Below are 23,035 nucleotides of genomic sequence, written 5' to 3' on the forward strand. Positions count from 1 at the left end.
GGCTAATCTGATGTTTTCTAACATTTTATCATACTCTAATACTAGTTATTACTCACTCAAAAAAAATTAACTTTTTGTTTTTAAAAAAAATCTGTTAATTACAGTCTAACAACAATAACAAGCAGTTGATTTACCCTCAAACATGTTACTGCAGATCAGGTTTATCTAGAATAGCAAAGTTACAGTACTGGTATGAATTGCAGTGTTTGGGATGATGCATGAGCGTCTATTGTGTTTGTTGATATGGAATTAAAACCACAAACCCATGAACATATAAGAGAACAGCTGTAGAATAGCTGTCCACTGTATGACCACTATGCATGAAAGGGTTAAACATAGGAAAATACCTGATTTTGACCTGAAAATACCTGATGACAAAAAAAACAAAAAACAGAGAAGATAATATTGCAATAAAACCTGATAAATCTCTTAAGAAGGGTTAAATGGAGAGAAAATTTCATTTGGGAACTGTCACAAAAGTACCTCTGGGTCTTTATGGGTTAATTTATATGCAAATGAGAACTGTTGATATCATCATAGCAGGTTCACATTTGGCCACTTTTGTGCAGAAGTTCAGAACAGACTTCCTCTTTTTTGAGTCATCCAGTATTAAAGGTGCATCAGGGATTATATTTACATTCATATAATACTCTGCTTTTTTATGACAAAATTCGTAAAATGCTGTTTATACGAAAATATTCCACTAATACTGTTTAGTCATGCAAAATAGTGTCTTTACAACTTTTTCCACTGCTGTCTCCATAATTTGTCATATACATAAACCTGTTGGTATCCTCTTTGATACAGTTTCAGAGGAGGTGTGTTACTTCTCTGAATTTTTCCTTTTGGAGCATCCATTTCTACACGAAAGGATCTTGGTCTTTACCCCAACTGAGCATCAACAGGAGTTATGTGGCATGAGTCTGCAATAAAACACATACTCAAGTCTTTTTTTAACCAAAGAATGCTCATGAAACTGGAATAACAGAACAATATCCCATGTGTTTTAATCAGAAAATGGTCCACTCTGAAAAAGGCCTAATTCAGAATATCCAAACAGAGTAAGATGTTACATGATACATGTCAGATTCAGAAAATTGTCATATTTGGAATAATGTACAAGTAAACATCCTAAGTTTCACCTATGAGGTTAATGTCACCTTAACTAAAAAAACAAACAAAAAAAAATTTAAACACATTTTTGTAGCCAGTTTGGAAATAAAGGTATTAAGTTCATTGCAATCCTCAACTTCACCACGAGATGTCACTATATCACACTTAAAATAAATGGAAAAAAATACACAAAGCCTTTTAATCTGCCTTAAGCATGAATCATTGTTTTATTTAAAAAAAAAAAAACAAAAAACATTGAAAATACAGCTCATTTTATACATGACAGCCATATTTACAGGATATAAAACAGACAAAAATAGATCATTGCTGTTAATGAGACAGCAGAGGGGAGATGGTAATATTGATTTCTAAAAAGGCACAAGGGCTGGGTATGAGTCACATCAGCTTTTACAGGTGAATGAATCCTTCCTTAGAGTTTATCACTGGCCAAAGAGCAAATAAATATAAATGATGTGACTGAGAACAGCTCCTGAAGTTTTCATATATTATGACACACGGTCAGAGTCCTTCATTTTTACCCGCCCCGGTGCCTTTTTTTCCAGGCAGAAAGATAGTTCTTTTAGGCACCAGTTTCTGTGATGAATTCACGTCATTTAAAAAACACTGACTGAAACCAAATCTACGCTCAGTATACTCTAACGTGTGAAGCAATAACAGGCTGCTTATCATAGAGCATCACTGAAGCAGAAATGTGTGGATAGTACTTCTGCTCAGATCTCTTTGTGAGGAAGGGGCTTTTAAATCGAGTTCCAGCAGCAGTTTGCAAAGGAAATGCCTTCAAGTGTAATTTATAATTATAAAGAACTTCACTTACCAAATTATATACTTAAGGTCACGTTTTAAAGAAATACATTGTATATTTTACAGCAATATACAAAAAAATACAGTTCAACACTAATACTGTACAATCTACAGTAAAATCACTGCTAGAAGAACAAAAAGAGCTATTAACAATAGGTTATTTTGACCCACAGAGTTGGGGCTAAACGTTTCTATTTATTACATAATTTAGAGACCAGTGGTCATTCTTTGTTTTGGAAAGTGCAGTTTCCAAAAACACGTTCATTTGGTCAGAGAGGATCACAAAAATACCACAATTAATCCATTTTGGTGAAGCAAGAGATTTACAAAGAAAAAATTTTAAAAAAGTTGTAGAAGCAACAAAGACAAAAAAATAAGCACACTAAAACTGTACATGTAACGCTTAAAATACATTAATACCTAATAACACACATATTAATTCATCAAGAATGATATGAAAATCAAAAAAAAAAAAAAAAAAAAAAAAAAAGATATCCCAAACACTACTAGAAACATTTAAATATTAACAGCTCTAACAGAAAGAGTAAATGACGCACTAGTAAAAAGAATACATGTGTTGGGAACTTAACAGACAAAGCTGCCAAGAACAAGTTTCAATTGAAACTAAACAAGAACCTTTGTGGAAAAAAAGCTTTTCCACAAGTGAAAAACCAAAAACTAGAGACAGACTAGTGATAAAACAACAGATGAAACTGACCCCGGCTGAGACCCCTGGACCCGGACATTAGGTCACATCTCACAGATATCAATTAAACTAATCGTTAGGGGTATGAGATTAATATATTAAAAAACAAACAAACAAACAAAAAACAACCTCCCGGTTTCTCCCACCAGAATACATGATTTAACATGAGTCACTGTGGATGTCAACTTTCCAAGTGCAAACTGATCAGCCTAATCAGATCTGCACAAATATCCGGGTACGGCTAAGCATTAGAAGCAGGCGATTAGAGGATTCATTACAGCACTTTCAAAAGGTCTTAATATCTTATATCTACTATGATATAGAAAAAATATTAAGTCCTGCTTTGCCATTTTCACTTCAGTTTCAGGATATAAAAGCCCTTAGTGAATTAAAAACAAATGCACTCTTGACTGATAAAAATAAAAAATCTGAAATACCGTGTTTTTATTTTACCGGTAAGTGATAAATATTGAAATATTTCAAGGTTCAGTTTCTAAACCAATTGTATGGTTCTAAACAAAGGCCACACATTTCCTCCACACACTACCTGAATGTGTCTAAATCTTATGAATCTATACAAACTGGACGGCTGTTCTCTAGGAGATGGGGCAAAACAAAAAAAAAGGATGGGGGCAGTGTGTAAAGACACAACAACAGTGTAGATGACAAAGTGGACGATGTGCTATTGATCTGACGGCACTGCTCGACGGTAAACGCCACGTCGTCAGCACTACCCTGTTTACACACAGCAGACAACACAAACAGGCAGACGACGATAAACAGATAAACACAGACCGATTATCTGCACGTCAACTCTAATAAAAGCTATTCAGAAGAGGAAACAGGTTTGTTTTTTTCTTTAAATCTCTATTACTGAGTGTTACATTAAAAAAACTAGCTTTTTCACATAGTTTCAAGTCTAAATTACTGATCCAAGTGTCTTAACAGATGTAAACTCACTGGCTTGAGCCTTTACTTTTAGGTGATTTAGCGTTGGTTCATCACACACACACACACACACACACACAACAAGCAAGACAGCTAATGTGTAACAATCTTCCAGTTGTATTAACTGCTTCTGATATCAGACATTGGGTTTCACGAGGAGTAATGCTGAGGAGTAATGTGTGACTTAGGTCCATTCAAAGCATGTGTTACAGGCAGGTAAATATCACCAGAGGACTAAGGCTAAGTACAGACAGACTGAAACAGACACATATGAGCCAGAAAGCGGCTCAGTCACAGTGTCTAACCATCAAGCTGATCAGCCTCCAAGTCAGAGGTAAGACGTGTGTGGCGTTTTTCTTGCCTCTTCTCCAGTCGAAGCCAGGGCTGCGTTCCAGACTGCCTACACCGCCGGCGACAGTGTCGACGCCCTGCAGCGCTCCCCGGGTCTCAGTTAGTGTGTATCAAGGGCTGCTGCCCGCCTCCACGTCGCTGTCCTCGGGGGCGCCCTTGTAAATGGGGCTCTTGGTCTGCGTGGGCTCGTATTTGCGGGGGGATGCCCTGTGGCCGCCTTCACTGCTGTTCTTAATACCATAGAAGAAGTAGATGGCAAAACCTGGAAGGGAGGGAACAAGGAGTTAGGACTTGACGTGAGGCCCTATAAAGGAGTCAAAGCAGAAAGGGAACATTGAGGTGTTTTACCGATGACCATCCAGACAGTGAAGCGGCACCATGTACCCGCATCCAGCTGCATCATGAGGTAGATGTTGACGAACACGCTGAACAGAGGCAAACCGGGCAGCAGAGGGACCTGAAGGGGAACAGACACGGAAAAAAGTAGCGTTACTATAGAGATTTACATTTAAAGAGTCAAAGAGCACTAATATAAGCATGAGAAAACAAGAAAATTAATGTAATTTTAAAAGGTCTTTTCAAGACGCATCTATTTGCGATGGCTGTTAATACATACTATTTTACGGGTTGTATTTTAGATGTTCTTTCCTATTTATTTTTTATCTGGTTTTGACAGTTTTAGTATAGTATATTTTTATTTTACAACTTTACAATATGCACACAGTATGTTTACTGTATGTATGCATGTATTTTACATATATCTTTGTACAGCACTTTGGGCAGCTTACAAATGAAATAAACTTGACCCTAATTTAAGACCCATTCCACATCCATACTGGCCCCATATATCAGCCAAACACTGAATGCTCAGGACTGTAATGTCCTTGAACTTTCACAAACCCACAAAAAGTAAAATGAAAACAAACCTAACCATTTAGTCTTTTTTTTTTTTTTTTGATGAGGACACAACATTATCGCATTAGCAGAATGTGATTAACAATGCCCAGTCTGCATTAGTGGTGATTAGTGAAATGTGGGCTTTTGTTTTGTAGTTTTGTTCCAGCATAATAGATACAATTTTCCTGTAAACATATTTAAAACCTAGATTGACTACTGATAATAATAATCCAGTATATTTCTAAAACAGTAAAGGGCATTTGAAGGCTTAAAATTCTTATGGTATCTTAGACTATGTCAGAAACCTTGAGTGGATCCGAGAGACCACCACAGACTGATTAAAGATTTGTAAACACACAAAACAAAATCTCTTCTGTGTGTTACCTTGAAAGTGAGAGCCTCTTTGCTCTGAGGCTGTCTGCAGATGATGACGACACAGACGGCTGAAAGCAGAGCCAAAATGATGCAGGGCACCAACACAGCTGGCTGCCCTGCCAGCAGCTCTGAGAGGAAATTGGCTAATAGAACACAGAGTACTGTGATGAGAACAGCTGCGGAGACAAAAACAATAGATACACTTAGTCAGACTGGGTATGACAGGTCACTTGTTGAAGACATCTACAGCACCGAGCAAGAGCTGCTTTTAGCCTGACACACTTACAGATGAAAGCAGTGGTACAGTAGACGATGTTCCCAGAGATCTGAGTTGGGTTCTTTCCGCTTGGCGAGAAGAGCAGCTTGAAGGTGAACGTGTCCTGAAGCGGCCTCTCCTCCTCAGCTTCCATGCCGTACTCATCGCTGCTGTCCCCTCCGCTTACAGCCACCTTCTCCCCTCCCACCATCTCCACCAGCTTCTCTGTCTGGCTAGATGAGTTCAGAGTGCCAGGCTGGTACCTGCAAGAAAAACAGATGATCGTTTATATCCACAGGCATGTTCTATCAAGCACCAATAACAAGTTGAATTTGCGAGGTTGTCAGGTTCTGCTGCTATGTTAGAGTCCTGTGGCCTTGATGCAGGAGATCAATCCCCCAACAGAAGTGGGTGGTACTTTCACTGGAGAATAACTCAACTAATTAAATGAAAGTCCATATATGACTTCCTATCTGTAACCATTTCCATGTTATAAGTTATCAAAATACGGCCCATTATAAGTACATTTTTTATATTTAAAAAATTCCAAAATCAATTTTTTTTCAAAACTGTGAACAAACTTTGTAGACATTGTTCCAAGGAAGCTAAATATAAAATCTGAAATTGATCTGATCAGTATTTTCAGAGAAGATGGTTGAAATCTAGATATTGGTGACCTTGAGTTTGACCCTTCAAGGTCATAGGTCATAGACCCAAATGAAAGTCCACATATGACTTCCAATCAGTGCTCAATAGTAATTGTACTGATATCTGTAACCATTTCCATTTAGTAAGTCATCAAAATATGGCCCATTAAAAGCAAAGGCAAATTTTTAATAAATCAAAAATTCAATACTCGACTCAAAACTGTGAACAAACTTTGTAGCCATTGTTCCAAGGAAGCTAAATATAAAATTGAAATTACTCTGACCAGCAGTTTCACGAGAGAAGATGTTTAAAGAAATTGATAACCAAGACAACGATGATAATTACACTAGACATGGCGCCTTCACAATAGCTCATCAGCCGGTGAGATGAAGACCAAAATGGGAATGTCATCAAGTTACGCCTTTACAATTGTGCCTAAACATAAAGGTTCACAAAACTGTATGCAAATGCAAATACTGACAGATTCAACAGCCAGTCTGTAAATTTTCAGTGACCCTTATTATCTATCTGTACACAGATTACTTTACAACTGTCACTTATGCTTTCATATGTCTGTATTAGAACAAATTAATCAGTGACAGAGCAATAAATAGGATTACTACTATAAAAAGCACTGGTTACCTGAGGATAAGGACACAGATGGCCACTAAAGAGTATGCCAACAGGGTTCCAATAGACATGAGGTCAACCAGAGCTGCCAGATCGAACAGGAATGCCATCAAAGCTGGAGGGAGAAAACAACACATTTAAACCCTATTAAGAGATGAAGTAGGAGGCAGAGCAGTGACCCTCGCAATCTGTACGGTGTATTGTGGTTCAGGGAGGTGACTGAATGAGACAGGAAGGATGTGCAGATAAGGATAAAGCACAAAGACAAATACTTAGAGTAAAAGATCACCTGCAACGATGCCTGAGACAATGGTGGCCAGGAGAGGAGTCTTGGTGCGAGTGTTCATCCTGGACAGAGCACGGAACAGCAGTCCGTCCTCTGCCATAGCGTAGATCACACGGGGCATGGGGAACATCGAACCCAGGAGACTGAGTGAATATAAAGAGTTAAAACAACACTGAAGATTGTGGTGCGACAATGAGAATGTGACAGTAATGCGTTTCCTGTTCTTCACCTGGTGGACAGAGCGCAGAGAGAACCGACAGCCACGATGTATCTGGCCGGAGCCCAGCCCACGTGGGTGAAGGCCTCGGGCAGGGGGCTCTGGACATTCAGCTGGTAGTACGGCATCATGAGGGTCAGAGCAGCAGACACGCCGAAGTAGGCGAAAAAACAGATCAGCAGCGAGGCCACGATGCCAACGGGGATGGAACGCATTGGGTTCTTCGCTTCTTCACCTGAGAACAGCCACAACAAAAACAAGTCCATGATAAGAGTGTTTACGTTTTAAGATCAGCAGAAAGGATCCACAGTTTCATAACACAGTGTATAAATAAGGGCACCGGCTCCATGATGGCAATATCTGAATTCTCAGGAGCAGTTTCCACTCTCACGTTTTTTTGAGCCTCTGAAGCTGAATCACCAAATTCCTGCGTTTACATTTAACAACCAAGGTACATATTTACATCTTCTCTGTATGAACAAATAAAAGTATATAGCAAATATTACTAAACTGTGATACATGTCAAAGATAGATAACTAGTTCCTCAACAAGCAAACTGGATAAACCTCTGCAAGCAGAAGCACACCCAAGATCCTGGAAGTATCTGACTTGCACAGAAGACAAATACACTCATGAACAATCTACATAGCCTGCAAAGACATTTTACTTAAATTCTCCTTAATGCGGATTTTAATCAAACAGCCAAAGCCACTCACTTGTTGTGGCGATGCAGTCAAAACCCACAAAGGCATAGAAGCAGGTGGCAGCACCAGACAGGACTCCAGCGATGCCAAAAGGAGCAAAGCCACCTACGCCAAATTCTTTCGCTACACTGAGTGGTAGAGGAAGAGACATTTCACTGGTGAGTGCCGCGATCAAACACAGATTCATCAGTAAAAGTGTGACAGAGACGTGTAGCGAATACTGACTTGGAAACACCACTGATGTTTGTGTGGTTGAGGTAGTCTGCCTCTGTGAGGTTCCAGTTTTTTGTGTCGCCCTTAACGAAGCCAGATATGATGACGAACCCCAGAACCACCAAATTAATGCCTGTGAAGATCTTATTCACCAGCGCCGACTCACTCACACCAAAGGCCAAAAGTCCTACAGGGAAGACAAGAAAAAAAAAAAAAAAGATATGAGAAAAGGACCTACTAATGACAGAAATCAGCACTAATAACAACATGATCTGTATGTGGGTGGATGCTTTCATACTGCATCACTCTGAACAAATCAACAGCCAGTGATATTCACCATTTCACTCCAGCAATGCCACACAATGTTTAATGCAATGTGAATAATAGCAATGTTTACAACGAATGGAATAACTGACTGATTTTAAATCAACTGCCTTTTCTTTAAGTAGTTTTGTTCTATTTTACACTTGTAACATACTTTTATTTCTCACACCGAACATGGTTTATCTTGTTGTTTTTATCACCTCTATTGTGTCCCAGTTCCTTGCTACAATTCCCTTATAGCCTTGGTTACTGAATGTCCCATTTTATTGTTCTTCTCAAGTATCAAACTGTTCTCAGCTATATTATAAATAAGGGTCCTACATCAGTGTAATTCAAAACTAAATGAGGGTTGGCTAAAACTTTTTTCCCCCTTTCTTACCAGTGAGCAACAGGACCAAGATGAGGGCAAACAGGTCAGGGTACTCTGCTAGAACTTGCCCTGGCACCTTCATTGCCATGGATTGTTTAAAGAAGTCGGAGATCTTCTGCTCAACCAGGTTGTCAAAGGTGGAGCTCCATGCTCTCGCCACACTGGCCGTACCTTAAAATGCAGAGGACAAAGGTAAGACGATACTGTGGTAAGTGGACACCATTCGTTTTCACTGTTTGGACAATTAGAAGACAAATGCCAAACCCTCATGAGCCTACCTATCACATATGAAAGAATGAGGTTCCATCCCGTGATGAAGGCCCAGATCTCTCCAACTGTTACATAGCTGTAAAGGTAAGCAGAGCCTGTCTTCGGGACACGGGCGCCGAATTCAGCATAGCACAGTCCGGCCAACATGGACGACAGTGCAGCAATTAGGAAGCAGAGGACAATAGCAGGGCCCGCCTTCTCTCGGGCGACCTCGCCAGCGAGGACGTAGACACCAGCGCCGAGTGTGGCCCCCACACCCAAGGCAATGAGGTCCAGGGTGGACAGGCAGCGGGCAAACTGGGTCTCTTCATTGGAGAAGTCCAATGCTCTGCGACGCAGGAGCATTTTGCCAAACGTGGACAGCTTGCTGGCCATATTTGCTGTGACTGTGTGGGAGCTGTACCAGGCTATGTGTTTTAAATCGTTCTAGTGTGGGTGTGTGATTGACACAGCTTAGACAGAACACGTGTGATTGGACTGCAAGAAGAAGTACTTTGGGCAGATGGTGTAGGTAAACTAAATACTAGTTTATTATTGGTCATTAAGTGTGGGTGTGCTCACTTAGGCAACAGTCACTTCAGCAGGCAAGACAAGACAGGAAGTGGCAGGTCTGTGATTGCAGCAGCAGATTATGTATGACCTGTGAAGACATGACAAAACAAAAGCTCAAAACAGGGAACATTTCAGTAACTGCCAAAGTTCACACTTATTACAGCTCTTTATAGCAGGATTACAGCACTGACTCTGTTCAACAACGAACATTTCCTTGAAAAAAGCGTTCAAACGTCAGGGAGATTTCAGTCAAGTTTTCAATATCACAGAAAATTTCAACTAAGGGACACAGTGGGCACAACCAAACATGAGTTGCTAGCAAAAGTTGCTTATTTGGTTAATTTGCACAGACTGATATCACATAGTGTTTCAGCAGGCTTTAAGATACATTTCATGTGAACACCAAGGGAAACTTTCCTAGAATATATCAAATAATCTGTCAGTCAGCAGGTTTGGAGACAATAAAAAAGAACATTTCACTACATGAGCACTTGTCTAAATACCAGTTATGCAACTTCCAGGAATTCATACCTCCACCTCTTACAGCCTAACACATCATGAGACACAGTGGTGCAACAAAGACATAAGAACACCCAGTGCTTTCCAATGAAGCATAAATCTGTATGTTAATTTTGCCTCATCAAGCAAACATGCCATACTGTACATCCCTATATAAACAAAGGGTGCCCTGCCCAGCTCCTTACCACACCTCATACTGTAGAAAGGGCACTTAAGTTGTGTTATGTGTGTGTTTTTTTAAAGACAGAAGCCGACAGGGAGAAGCCTGGGAACGCCAGAGGCTGTGAGGGATGATATGGTTTGAATTCTGCGAGCTAATATCAACAGAAGAAGACAGTGAGAACTGGCTGTTCGATAAGATGAAGCAGCTGCACTGAGAGAACACTGATGTAAACCAACCTTTACCTCAAATCACAGTTTAGCATAAAAAAGATCATTGACATTATCTATGTGTAGATTTCTGCACAGTGCACTTGCATGTTTGTCTATCCTCGCAAAGCATCAGTGGCTCTTCCTGGGGCTTTCGTTTTGCTCCATTTAAGTAGTTTTGTTAGGAGTTATTCTAATTAGGGCTGAGAATTGTGGACAAAGAAAATTATGCAACAATAAATACCAAGTCATTGTTCACACAGGCTGAACCATCTTCTGAAGTGAAAGTTGAACAAATCAGATGGTCAGTTATGATTTTACATTCATATTTAGAAGAATCTAAAGACAGAGGGAGGCAAATTTGTCATTTTAATTTAAATAGATAAAATTAATTTGTTTTAACGATGAAAATAGTATTTCAAAATAAAAGTAGTTGTGGTGGTGCTTCAATATTTAAGGATTCATTTGACTAGAGTACATAGATAAAGTAACTGCCCCATGTATACTCTGCTCAAGGACAGTGACAACAGCTTCTCCCATCAGTAGTGAGGCGCTTGTTAAGTTGGTGAAGGGTGAATGACAATGATTACATTGTTTGTGCACACAAGACAAGTTCATGACAGGCTATGGGTGCGAATACTGCATCTGTAACCAGAACACAGAGTTTGTTTCTTTCCATTTGCGGAGGCAGATGCAGATTCCTACTGGGATCGATCCATTCCCACCAATGTAAATGAGGCAGACTGTTTGTGTTAAAACAGATGACACCAACACAAACATGAGTGTCAGTGTCACAAAATGCAAGTCAGAGCTAATGTAACCTTAACTCACCTCTGGTCCACATCATTTATAATGTTATTAACAATGTGGACCAGTTTTTGGGACATTAAATGTATTCAATGGAGCATTTTTATTCTAATACACTTCCTGTGGCCATTACACCCGAGGGCTTGTAAGAGATATGGACAATTGTATTGGCTATAAGGAGCTTAAAAACAGGTTTGGTCCGTGGTTGTGCTCCACCTTCTTCAAATAAATATGAAGCAACACTAACTTCAGGAAGGGTGTGTCAGGCATAAAATAAAAAATCTTATACATTATAAACAACTGATGTAGTCATCATGAAAAATGCAGCCAAATGAGTAAAAGGGTTAAAAGTTCCATTAAAATATAGCCTTTGCAACTTTTGCACTTTCAGATCTGAAGAGAGCCACAGTTCAATACTGAGACCAAAGCTCACACATGAAGTGTGTGTGAATGAGTGAGTGTGAACGTCTGTCAGTAACAATCCAACATTTGTCTTAGTCAAAGCAGTTCCATGAGCTGTGTGTTGTATTAACTAATATGTTCATGTCTTTTTATGTAGGATACCATGTTAGAACAGGGAATGCTTAAGTGCTTATTTGAAGGAACAACACTGTGTGGACTGAAGAATTACTGCAATCTTTACTTAATGCTGTATTGTTTTAAATGCTGTAACTTATCATCTGAGATATGTGACACATTGCCATATTCAAGTCTAAACAAAGCCTGCTAGTGTCAAGGGCGGGTTTATCTTATCTACAAATACTACACTATGTTTCTGACACTTCAAATTACTACACTTTCCCTGACTCACCACCAACATTTTGGGTTGAGCAGAATTACTATTCTATTGTTGAACTAGAGCAGTTTAACATTGTACTATCTACTACAGCTTCACTCTGTTGCTACTTTTCCATGTGAGGGTGGAATTTGCATAATTCTTTTTTTTTCCTTGGTAATTTTTCTAGGAAGACTCAGGATTGGGGGGAGGAAAGTTACACCATGTCTTGATGCGCTTATACAATGATACCTGATTCCTTGGTGTGTGTGCTGAGGAGGCTGACTGACATTTCAGGCCAATCGCAGTCAGGTGACAATGAGAACATGTGAAACACTAACCTGCAACAAAAAGCAGTCCTGTGATCCCCTGGTTGAGAGGTTAGTGGGGCTTCACGGGTAAAAATGCATTTTCAGGCTCATTAAATGTGTGAAAGTAAAGATGAGGAAAGTGAACACACTAGCAATAAGACCACCCCCATTTACCTTTCACCATGTCATTTTGTTAAGACTTTTGGTACGTTTTGTCCACTTAAATGTTAATGTGCCTTTCACTTGCATTGCACATCCACAACACAGCATAACACAAAACATGTCAGCCACTGCTTCAGGTTAATATGCCGCATATCTAAAACATCCTGCTTCATCAAAGACAATGCAAATGGAGGAAAAAAAATAGATCCAACACATTCTTTTATGTTCCGAAAATAATTTCAGGTCACAGGGTTGGCTGTAGATTATGCTATAGTCTAATTTTGGTCTGTTTTTTTTTCCATAACTCCGGATCAAGTCCTCACAATGTCTCAGTACATTCACAATATTCTATTAATACTATTACAACAATATAACCTATTTATCAAAGTGCCTCCAGTCTCACGTTTTCAAAAGGGAATATCCTGCCTAGTACAGTTAAGTGTTGAGAAAAAAAGACAAACACTGTCAAACAATGAAATAAAAACACCACAGAGAGTCACCTAAAACCGCAATAATAAACATTTAGGCTTCTGAAGACTGATGGGAAACTGGTACATGGTGGATATTCAGCCGCTCCCTGCTTGGTGTGACATTCCAGTAGCATTTTCCACTCGCACACCAGGAACTGAGATCTAAGGATGTCAGTGAAGTGCAAATAAACACTGATTACCAAACTGCTGTGCCCAGCTGGCTGTGATCTCCTCAGGGGTTCACCCAACACTGTGCACTGTACTGAAACAAACCAAAAGCAAGCAAATACATTAAGGTAGCTTTTCAAAGAGACACCAGGTTGTGGCACAGTTCCCACAGTCAGGTAACGGAAGTACAGACCTACAGTGTACACGACCTCATTTAAGGGTGGTCTCATAAAGTTATGGGTCACTTAAACCCTAGTCAATGCCTCCACCACATCAGCCAGTTGCTAATCTTTTCCTTGTGGTTTTCACGAGGGTGCCTGCCAGTGCAAGTGGGGCAGATTTATGCCAGGTTGTGGGTAGGTGTGGTTCAACACATGCGCCATCTGCAAGCAGCATCATGTAATAACCTGCAAGTGTCCACAAGAAAAGACTAGTGTGCTACCTGCAACCATTTTATTTTTATTCTCCAAGCAAATGCATCATTTAAATGAGTTGGAAATGTAAGACATTTTCTTGTTTTATATTTTTTTCATTAACAACACAACCAGTGCATATTAAAAGTTTCAAAAATGGAGTAACTGAAAGACTCTTTTATTCTGGAGAACTATGACCATCGACACACGGGCCAGCAGTGCTCCGGTTACAACTGGCTGCAGGGATAATGGTCCTGTTACTTGACTTAGCATTGCTCCAACTGCTGCCACAGTCTTAAGAAGATTATCTGGAGAAGTAACAAACCTGCTAACCTCATTATAGCTCGTGGCTGCTCCTTGCTCCATCCATATAAACAACACATGGCTTTGTTTTGACTCTCTCAGTTGGTTAACAATGATGCTGGACTCTGGTTACATGACAATACTGTCAACACAATTTCTGATTCGTTGTAGCAACACTATCGAATACCTCACATAAACTGCAGTCAGCCACCAAGTTGGTTATAAACTTGCTTACAAGGCAGTGGGGAAAAAAGGACAAAAATCAGGAAAAATAAAGATGAATTACTACAGCATTAAAATGTAATGGCACTAGATAATTGCTGTATCACTTGTATTGTCTGAATTTCAGACATAAACACTGATGACATTAACAATTTTATTTCATGACCTATAAGATTACAGGGAAAGGCTGAACGGTTTCATCAACTGGGAAATTACAGCAAATATTAAATATTTCCTCAAACATTAAGTTTGCAATAGGGAGGCATTCAAATATATATTCAAGCATCAATCCACCATAAAACATTGGATTATAGTTGACATTTTCAAAACTATGTACCCAACTTCAAATACTAAATGGATCCTAATAAACCTAATGACATGTTGAATGTTTCAAGGGCAAACTGCTGGACACTTAGTACAATATGTCCAGTACTCAGCAGGACCACATTTACAGTGGGGAGGATAATTGTCACCTTACATAACCCTGAAAAGTACACTGGATCATGACTGGCTGAGCTGAGTGACCGAGCCATTTTAAAACATCATGATGAATATCCGTTCACCTACTAAATGTGTTTGTAAAAGTTAGTGTAATTTGACATAACAGCTGCATTTGTGTAACTGTGGGTTAGACTAACCACAAAGACTGAACCGGACGACCCTTTAAGTCACCTGGCTAGAGACCAAAGCCCCTGCCACAAAACGCTCCTGCTGTAAAATGGAATGTGACAAAGTAAAAATCTGCTCACTCTCCCATGATCAATGCCAACACCATTAACACACACAAGATGTGAAATTAAATCTTTAGGAAGGAAGTTACTGAGTCGCTTAACATCAATAACGAAAAGCCACCATGAGGCAAATCAGTTAGATAAACACAGAAAAACAAAAAGAACAGAATTCATGCGATTACACAGAGAAGGCACTTGAAATCTGATCACTTAGAACTAATGTTTTAGGAAATTCATAGTAATTGAGAAAACTTAAATCACAACAATCACTCCAAAACTGTAAAATTAATGCATTCTTTATCATACATTATATTTCTAAGGTCAAAAACACATATGGTGTCATGATGATAACCTTAGCTAACCTTAGAGTTTAAATAAAAGCACATACTGTATCAGTGTATCTCTGGTATGAAACTGAAGTACGGTTCAAGTTAAATTCCACTGATAAAGAGTGCACACCTTCTTAATACGTGTGTCAAAAGAATGATCCAGTTAAATTAGAAACACATCAACAATAATGATTTCACACTGAACTGTTAGATTAGGAGTCAGACCTTGCTCAAACAAATGCAGTCTAAGGTAACAGATCTGCTTTCCGTCTATACAGTTCTATCCCTAGTTAAATTTCCATCCCAGTAAAACATATTTACTTTCATGAGGTAGGGCATGCATCAACAGACTACAATATGTTTATCTAGTTGGAAGCTGGTTACTTACCATACGGTTATTGCCATATCACCCCATTTATCAAAGAAACGGTCTGAAAAGTATTCGATCATTGTGGTCATTGATTTAAAACTTTATAACTAAGGAAATGACATGTAATTTAAGGAAATAATTTTTTCCTGCAGGTCTAGGCTGTAATTACTGTAGTTACAACATGTATTTCAGGAATCCGGCGTGACCACCTGGTCAGTCCAACTGCTCCACCTCCAACCAGTCTGACTACAAACATCCAGGTTTAATTTACATACTGATCACCTTTCTTTCATTTTCGAATCACAATTATACTAAATTTTCGGCTATTTAGTGGATGCCACGGATGTCAAAGTCGGCTGATGCAACACACGCATGGTACACATGATGCCAGGCACCATGCCAGTGAACACTGTCTGAAAGTGTGACTCACTGTAAAAACACGCGACGCGGCGGATGCTGAGAGCCACGGATATGTTAAACTTAAGTCAAATTAATATCCACGCAAAATTACATTACTTACGATGAGTGTCAGCCACGTTGCCCCTGTAGCCAAGCCACCGGTCTGCCGCTGTCTGAAACATAAGCTAGCTACGTGGCTCAGTCACTCTCGCGTGGTGTTAATGTTGCCTTCAGAGTCTTCAGTAAACAGATTAATACATTTTGTACACATTGCGCATTGAGGCTGGGACATTGACACGAGGCTGGGAATGCCATTGAGAAAAGAGTAAATATCTGTCATTGATTCAATACAGGGCAGGGCATGGAGACTGGTAATGAGTCAATCTTGCATCAGCTTCCATTGTTGTGCCTTAAAAATCACATTATTGCGAAATAAGCGCTCGTATATGTTTTACTACACAAGTCTTTGAGACAACTCGACAGCGTTATCTAGCTAATAATATGCACCTAATCGGCTAATTTAAGACACACGCGTTTTTTATAACAGTTCGTTTTGGTATGGATAATTATTCAGATCCTCTAAATTCGGCGCTTCTTATGGATCCGTGAAGGCAGCATCAGGAGAAACTCCACGCCTTATTAGCACATCCTGCTAGTAAGGAACGTTAGCCGGCAAAGACCATAACAATGAATGGAAAAGCCTCAGTAGTAACACTGAAAAGCCACTTGACATTCTCTTTGAAGAACAGAAATGTACTTTAAGCGGGTTCCCACAAAGGGCAACGTCAAATAAATTTTCCTCGTCAATTTTTCGTTTTTTTTTTCTCCGTGTAGCATTTGACGGTATCAGCTGATTACCCGCTCAAATGACAAATTAAACTACAGCTCGAAACTCAGAATTTCGCTCACGGTTTGGTGCTTATTTTACCTTAAAACATATATAGAAAAACAAAAATGGTCGTTGTTACGTTCTTTTTCTAAATGTGTGCGCCAATACAAGTGATAACACACGAGGGAGGATTGCATCACTCCACTAATGCTACTCTACTCGGTACGTAAACGTTACAGGCACGAGAATTAATTTAGGAAATGTTGCTGAAAACATTCAGTTAAACAAAGTATTGTCACATTGATTAATAGTAGCCCGCCTTACCTTTTAAACACTTGTAGTTGTTGGTGGTTTAAGGACACACAGAGAAAGAAGGACAGTGATGCTTATTTCGTGCTCGCTGATGAAATATCCCGCTTCGTTGTACGCGGTGTGCTTTTGATCCGCCGGGAGGGGCGTGTAAACAAACCGTGACGCACGTGGGTTTGGAGGCGGGGCTTTCTGGGCATGAATGAGAGCGAAGAAGAGGTTATATTTTTGATAAGCCTGAGGACTGAGAAATATTCGTGAAAATTAATAAATTGAGCGACATATGAAACATAAGTTAAATGTTAAAAGATAAAAAAAAAAAAGCAGCTCGTGAGAGATGAAAGGCCGTGTACATAACGTCTATTATGAGCGCGCTTTCCACCGTAGTAGGAATGCCCATATATGGGCACACAGGTTGTGACCCCCTCCGTCAATGCTATGTATAGGTACTTGCTCCAGCCGCTGTAGTATGTCCGCTGCTCTGTTGTTTTGTCCCACAGATGAAAGAAAAGGAGGGAAAACCAAACTATTTCTTTCATGTCTTCATGTGTGTGTGCACCCAGTGACCTTAGCATGTTTGGGCCTCAGTGATGGTGTCAGACAGTGCGATTTTAACCCTTAGTGCCACAACCTATCCCTTATTAAAATTAAAAATTGTCATCCAAAATGTGCTCAGTCTGTGTATTTTCAACTGCTGGAACCCCACAGAATAGAAGGAGTGAAAATTAGACACTTTAAACACTCATTTCAATGTGATGTGGTCTGATGCAACCCTGAGTCTATATGGCATGAGAGTTAAATCATCTTCAGTTTCACTCTGACTCTTAAAAGTCTGGCTTAAAATCTAAAAAAAAAAAAAAAAAAAAAACTTAAATCCTTTAATACTCAGGAAACATGGAAATAATAAAGGAAAGTGTATACAGCTCATACTCATATTTCACATGAAAAGAAAAGTAAAAAAAAAAACAAAAAAACTCTGGTCTTACTTTATCAAATTACTGTATAATTTACAGAGGCGAAGAATAGGGTTTAAGGGATAGGAGATGAATCAGTACAGCATTATAAAGACTAATGAACTCATAATAATATAAAGTAACTATGTACAATAACTTTTGTTCACCTTTTTCATATTCCAGCTGTGTTTGACTCCAGGATCACGCCAGGTCACATAACACGTTTTTTCTTTTTCAGGGAAATAATGTTTTGTTTGCAGTTCTTAGAATCCAGAAAGATGAGGTAATATGTTCCAAATGGTCTGCAAAAAAACATTTCCGAACAATCTGAGCTATAACAAAACTGGAAGTTAGACAATAATCTTCATCATCATTCCGGCCATCTAAAAACACATTCTGAATTTTAAAAAAGTAATAATAATAATAATAATAATAATAATAATATGTTATATTTCCCTTGAAAACACTGTTTCGTTTTTACATTTGATCACAAAAGACAACCATTAACTAAAAGTAAATCTGGTGCAAGTATTTTTATTTTTGAAAATGCAGCTTTTATTGCTATACAGTAATATAGTTGATTATAACAACATAGTCTGATGGAATAATTATGCTTTATTTTTATTTTTCATTTTACTCTAAATTCAGAGAGGTATGAAAATCAAACAATAATTTTAAAAAAATATATTTTATTTTAACACCAAGTTTTATATCAGAAGACATCAAATTCATCAAATTTCACCTTGATACATTCAGAGCTGAATTATATTTTAAAAAATTTGTTGATCATCTAATCTTTTTTTTTTTTCTTTATAGACATGAGATGTACATAACATAAATCAACACCAACAACATTATTGTTTGATAACTTAAATTTGGCTGGACAGCCGAGAAGGTAGAGAATAAAGCAAAGCTATATTTGTGTTGAGGTAGGGGGTTTTAATTGTTAACACTGGAAACAAAATATGCAAAATTATTTCAAATCATTTCCTGAACTTAATCTTAATGTCTTCATCAGAATGGACCCAGGCACTGTGCAATAGTATATATTTTGTTTCTGTTTGTTCTTCAGTGAAGGGCAAATTCAGTTTCCTTGAAAACAGTGGGATGCAAACCACAGTCTGAAATGTTCTGCTAATTTGACAACATTGAGTTTGCAGTGACAGAATGGAGGGCAGTGACTTGACAGCTGCAGAAGCCAGAAGACAGCAGCCATGGTTGAGAATGTTGGAAAACTGGTAGATGATCAAAGGGTAGGTGGTTTGATTCCCCAGACCAGCAAAGAAATTGTTGTCTGATATGCCCATGAGCAAAGCACTTAACCTTCTATTTGTTCCCCAGGTGTCTGACTTGGCAGCCCACTGCTCCTAGTCTGCAGTGTGTGGTGTTTCTGCATGTTCGGCTATAGATAGGTCAAAACCAAAGGTTTGTTGTCAGTGTGGGCTGCATGTATACTGACAGTCAATAGAAACTTTGAGGTAGAAATGTCTGCATATTTCTACTTGTAAGGGGGTTGTAATTATTCATTGTGGATTTATTGATGACTTAGTGCTCGGGTAGTTGAGATAATGAGTTGTCATGTTGTCATGGTTCATTGCACATGGGTTGGTCTCTTTGCAAAAGTGGACCAAATACACATTGAGCAATACTCAGTGGGTATCTGCACAATTTGAGGATTGGTTTTGAAGGCCTATATAAAGGCCCAAAAAAGGCCACCATTGTTAGTGCAGTGAACGGCATCATGCCACGTCTATCACATGAACAGCGTCTCCGGGCACTGGGTATGGTGGAGGCCGGTTTGAGCTCCAGTGATATAGCCAGGCCTATGGGCTGTTCCCAACCCACAATCAGAAACCTGGTTGAACGCCACAACACCACAGGCTCTGCTGACCATAGATCGTGTCCAGGTAGAGAGAGTGACAACTCCTGACCAGGACCGCTACTGTTGTGACTTTGTGTTTGGCAGGTGCCATTTTCTTTTGTTAAGATTTTGGTTTTGAAATTATTCTTGAAACTTTAGATTTTTGTTTCTGTATGCCAATATCCTAAACAAATGATTCATATGAAAAAATTCCAGTTTAGGGTTTCACAATAAAAATTATGTCGAAAAACATGGTCTCAAAGTTTTCATTGACTGTGAGCATAAAATATACTCACAAATAAAGACTCTTAATTGTTTATCATTAACCCACAAAGACCTCAATAAGCACCGGTGACCAAAAGCAGCAACTGATTTAAAATGTTTAATAACTTCTGAACCACTGATCCTAACGATACATAATAATAATTCAGGTAAAATGCAGTTTCTCAGGTTTTCATGGTCATCCGATATGACCTATTTGGACGTTCAGAGGCTCCGTAGTAAATGTGGAAACTCTGTCATCTTCTGTAACTTTGATTCACCAGTAAAACCCATGAGTTTGACAAATGACAGTGGTTGTAAAGACTTGTTTTTATGTTCAGTTATTAATATATTTTACTGAGAAAGTCCGTTTTTCTTCAGTTTTTTTCTGTTCTGAAATAATAACCTTGGAATTTATTCTGAGCTAAATGTAGAGAAATACATGATTACACTGAAAAATGCTAAATACAAAATGATAATATTATAATAAATGGTGATAAATCACTCAAAAAAGGTTAAATGTAGAGAAAAAAATTATTTGGAAGCCACAAGAAAAATCTCTGAGTCTTTTTGGGTTAAATAATTAATTTTAGCCATGAAGCACTTTTCTCTAAAAAACAAAATGAAAAACACATACAGTACAGTTCCACGTGTTAAAAAACATCTCTGTGCTTAGATAAACTATTGCATGATTTACTAAGAAAAGAATATGGTCATAAGGTTTGATATATGGTTCTCAGAAGTGAAAAGGATGCAGATTGGGTAAGTAAATTCTAAAGTAAGGTTTAGTTCCGATGGTTGCACAAGTCAGTATCCAATTTACGGTACAGCATAAAATAGAACAGCTGCTCAGCATGTTTAAGACAAATTAAATGAAATGTTGAACATGTTGTCATGGAAATGTAGGCAAGGTTTCTGTTATTTCCAAGAAACGGAAACCATGCCTTTATGATAAAGTATTTCCAAATGTTTTAATTTTTTTCATAATTTGCTTGAATGTCACAGTATCATTGTCATCATCATCATCATAATCGTCAAGCTCATTCTACAGAAAAAGAACAGTTTTACTTTGAAAGTAATTTAAAATGTGTGTGTGTTTTATTGCTTTAGTTACATGTATTGGGAATGAACTAATACCTACATCCATTGGTCATCAGTAGAGTCAATATGAAGACTAAAAAATGCACAAATAAATAAAATAATATGAAAACACATACTGTAATCAGGTTAATCTTAAACCAACTGCTGCTGAATGAAAAGGTGTCTTCAGGGTCCATGTAGGTCCAGGAACCAAGACTTTACACATTTTTAATCCTGTAAAAAAGGACTTATTTTGAGTATTTTTTGGCTCTTGATTTTAAGTTACACTTCTGCCTTTCTTTTATTTTAGTTTTCTAACAGCATCTTGTTGGGTTTGATAAAACTAAAAGGGAAATGATTGTAAAGTCTGTAAAGACTTTAAAAAAATGGGGCAGTCTGTATTTGGAAAATGTGTGTGCAGACTAAGCCACCCACAGACATGTTAAGAGGCCAGCGTTTTTTTGTTTTAATACTGCTTAACTTATTGTGAGTTATTTTCCTTCACTTTTTCCTGTTTTTTCCTCTTTATTTCATGCTAGATTTTTAATACCTTCAACTATAACCCCAGATAGCTTTAGATTGTATTAGTAAATTGCCCTTCTACATCTGCCTCTTTTCTGCTCTCCGTCCAACGGTACTGTAGCTCGTCTCTCCTTTTGTCCTTGCCTGGTCACACTGCTTTGAGTTGCTCTTTCAATTTACTTCCACTTTATCAAGCTAACAAAACTGGGTGTCTCTGCAAACACAACAAGTGTCATAGCTGCACACTGGGCTCCAGTGTTAGACCTATTAACAAAACACCAGCTAATCTCTGCCTTGGCCCGCTGTGCCCATTCTGTCTGCCTGCTTTCATTACTCAGGACAAGGCCAGGACATCAAAGCTCATAGTTTTGTAGGTCACAGTCTTCATGATGAGAAAAATTGTTGAACATTTTACAGAGTGCCCCATATATGTTGTAAAACCTGTGTTTTGACAGTCTTTTACTTTTTCTTTAATTTTATTGGATTTTATGATATTTATGGATTCAACCAATGCAATTCTGTTACTAGAAAAAGTGCATGAATAGGCTGTAATTTAAAGTGGTTCAACAACATTATTTTACATTGTCTCATTTGAAATTCATTTTAGGGCAAAATATGAAAAAATAAATAAATAAATAAAAAATATCTCTATCTATCTATCTATCTATCTATCTATCTATCTATCTAGCTATCTATCTAGCTATCTATCTAGCTATCTATCTAGCTATCTAGCTATATCTGCTTATATTGTGCTAAGTTCTTATGTCATCATTAGGTTTGCTGGTTTAGTAAAGTTCTAATGTCCACACATATGCACTTCTGAGTCTCTGTATTAAGATCCAATCTAGATATATGTGAAGTATGTACAGCAGGAAAAACAAACATTTCAGGGAAAAAACAGCTTCTATAAACCACTGTGGTAGTATTTAGTGTGGCCTCCCTTTGCATTTAACACATCTTTAGCCCTTTTATTCAGACAATATGAGATTTATAGAATTTCTTGATGTTTTATACCAGGTTTCATTCAACACGTCAGACATTTTTGATAGTGCTGCTTCTTGTCATGGGGTCACACTAAACAGTCACTTTAACCTTTAGAACCCATGTAGTTCAGTTTTTGTGTGTCTTTTAATGCTATGCACATATTTCCTGTATTTTATTGTTGCATCTGAAGAAAAGAGAATGAGAAA

The 23,035-nt window shown here is 38.3% G+C and overlaps 1 protein-coding gene across 4 annotated transcripts; it reads right to left on the bottom strand.

Annotated features, from left to right (window-relative positions):
- Window positions 1-1,317: 1,317 nt before the first annotated feature.
- On the bottom strand, window positions 1,318-17,288 carry slc7a3a (solute carrier family 7 member 3a). Of its 4 annotated transcripts, none has more exons than XM_030153719.1 (12): window positions 17,184-17,288; window positions 9,139-9,770; window positions 8,870-9,031; window positions 8,188-8,353; window positions 7,966-8,090; window positions 7,262-7,484; window positions 7,036-7,175; window positions 6,759-6,861; window positions 5,499-5,731; window positions 5,222-5,388; window positions 4,289-4,397; window positions 4,051-4,202 (listed from the first exon to the last, which is right to left on the bottom strand). In XM_030153719.1, exons 2-12 carry the CDS (start codon window positions 9,503-9,505, stop codon window positions 4,051-4,053), a joined length of 1,947 nt encoding a protein of 648 aa, XP_030009579.1. In that variant the 5' UTR covers window positions 9,506-9,770; window positions 17,184-17,288. The 4 variants fall into 4 exon arrangements, with proteins under 4 accessions (XP_030009581.1, XP_030009579.1, XP_030009578.1 ...); XM_030153718.1 differs by having other exon boundaries at window positions 7,966-8,081; window positions 8,179-8,353; XM_030153720.1 differs by lacking the exon at window positions 17,184-17,288 and adding an exon at window positions 16,152-16,243 and having other exon boundaries at window positions 7,966-8,081; window positions 8,179-8,353.
- Window positions 17,289-23,035: the final 5,747 nt, after the last annotated feature.

This window comes from Sphaeramia orbicularis, chromosome 14 (genome assembly GCF_902148855.1).
Source record: "Sphaeramia orbicularis chromosome 14, fSphaOr1.1, whole genome shotgun sequence".
In the NCBI taxonomy this organism is placed as follows: Eukaryota; Metazoa; Chordata; class Actinopteri; order Kurtiformes; family Apogonidae; genus Sphaeramia; species Sphaeramia orbicularis.

Bases quoted from the DNA above. Each gene is read 5' to 3' on its own strand.
- slc7a3a (XM_030153721.1), bottom strand. From the start codon at position 9,505: ATGGCCAGCAAGCTGTCCACGTTTGGCAAAATGCTCCTGCGTCGCAGA. The intron at 6,862-7,035 runs GTGATCTTTTAC...TTCTCCCTCCAG, and splicing joins TGTCTCAGGCATCGTTGCAG to CTTTGATGGCATTCCTGTTC. The intron at 5,389-5,498 runs GTAAGTGTGTCA...TTGTCTCCGCAG, and splicing joins CTGTACCACTGCTTTCATCT to CTGTTCTCATCACAGTACTC.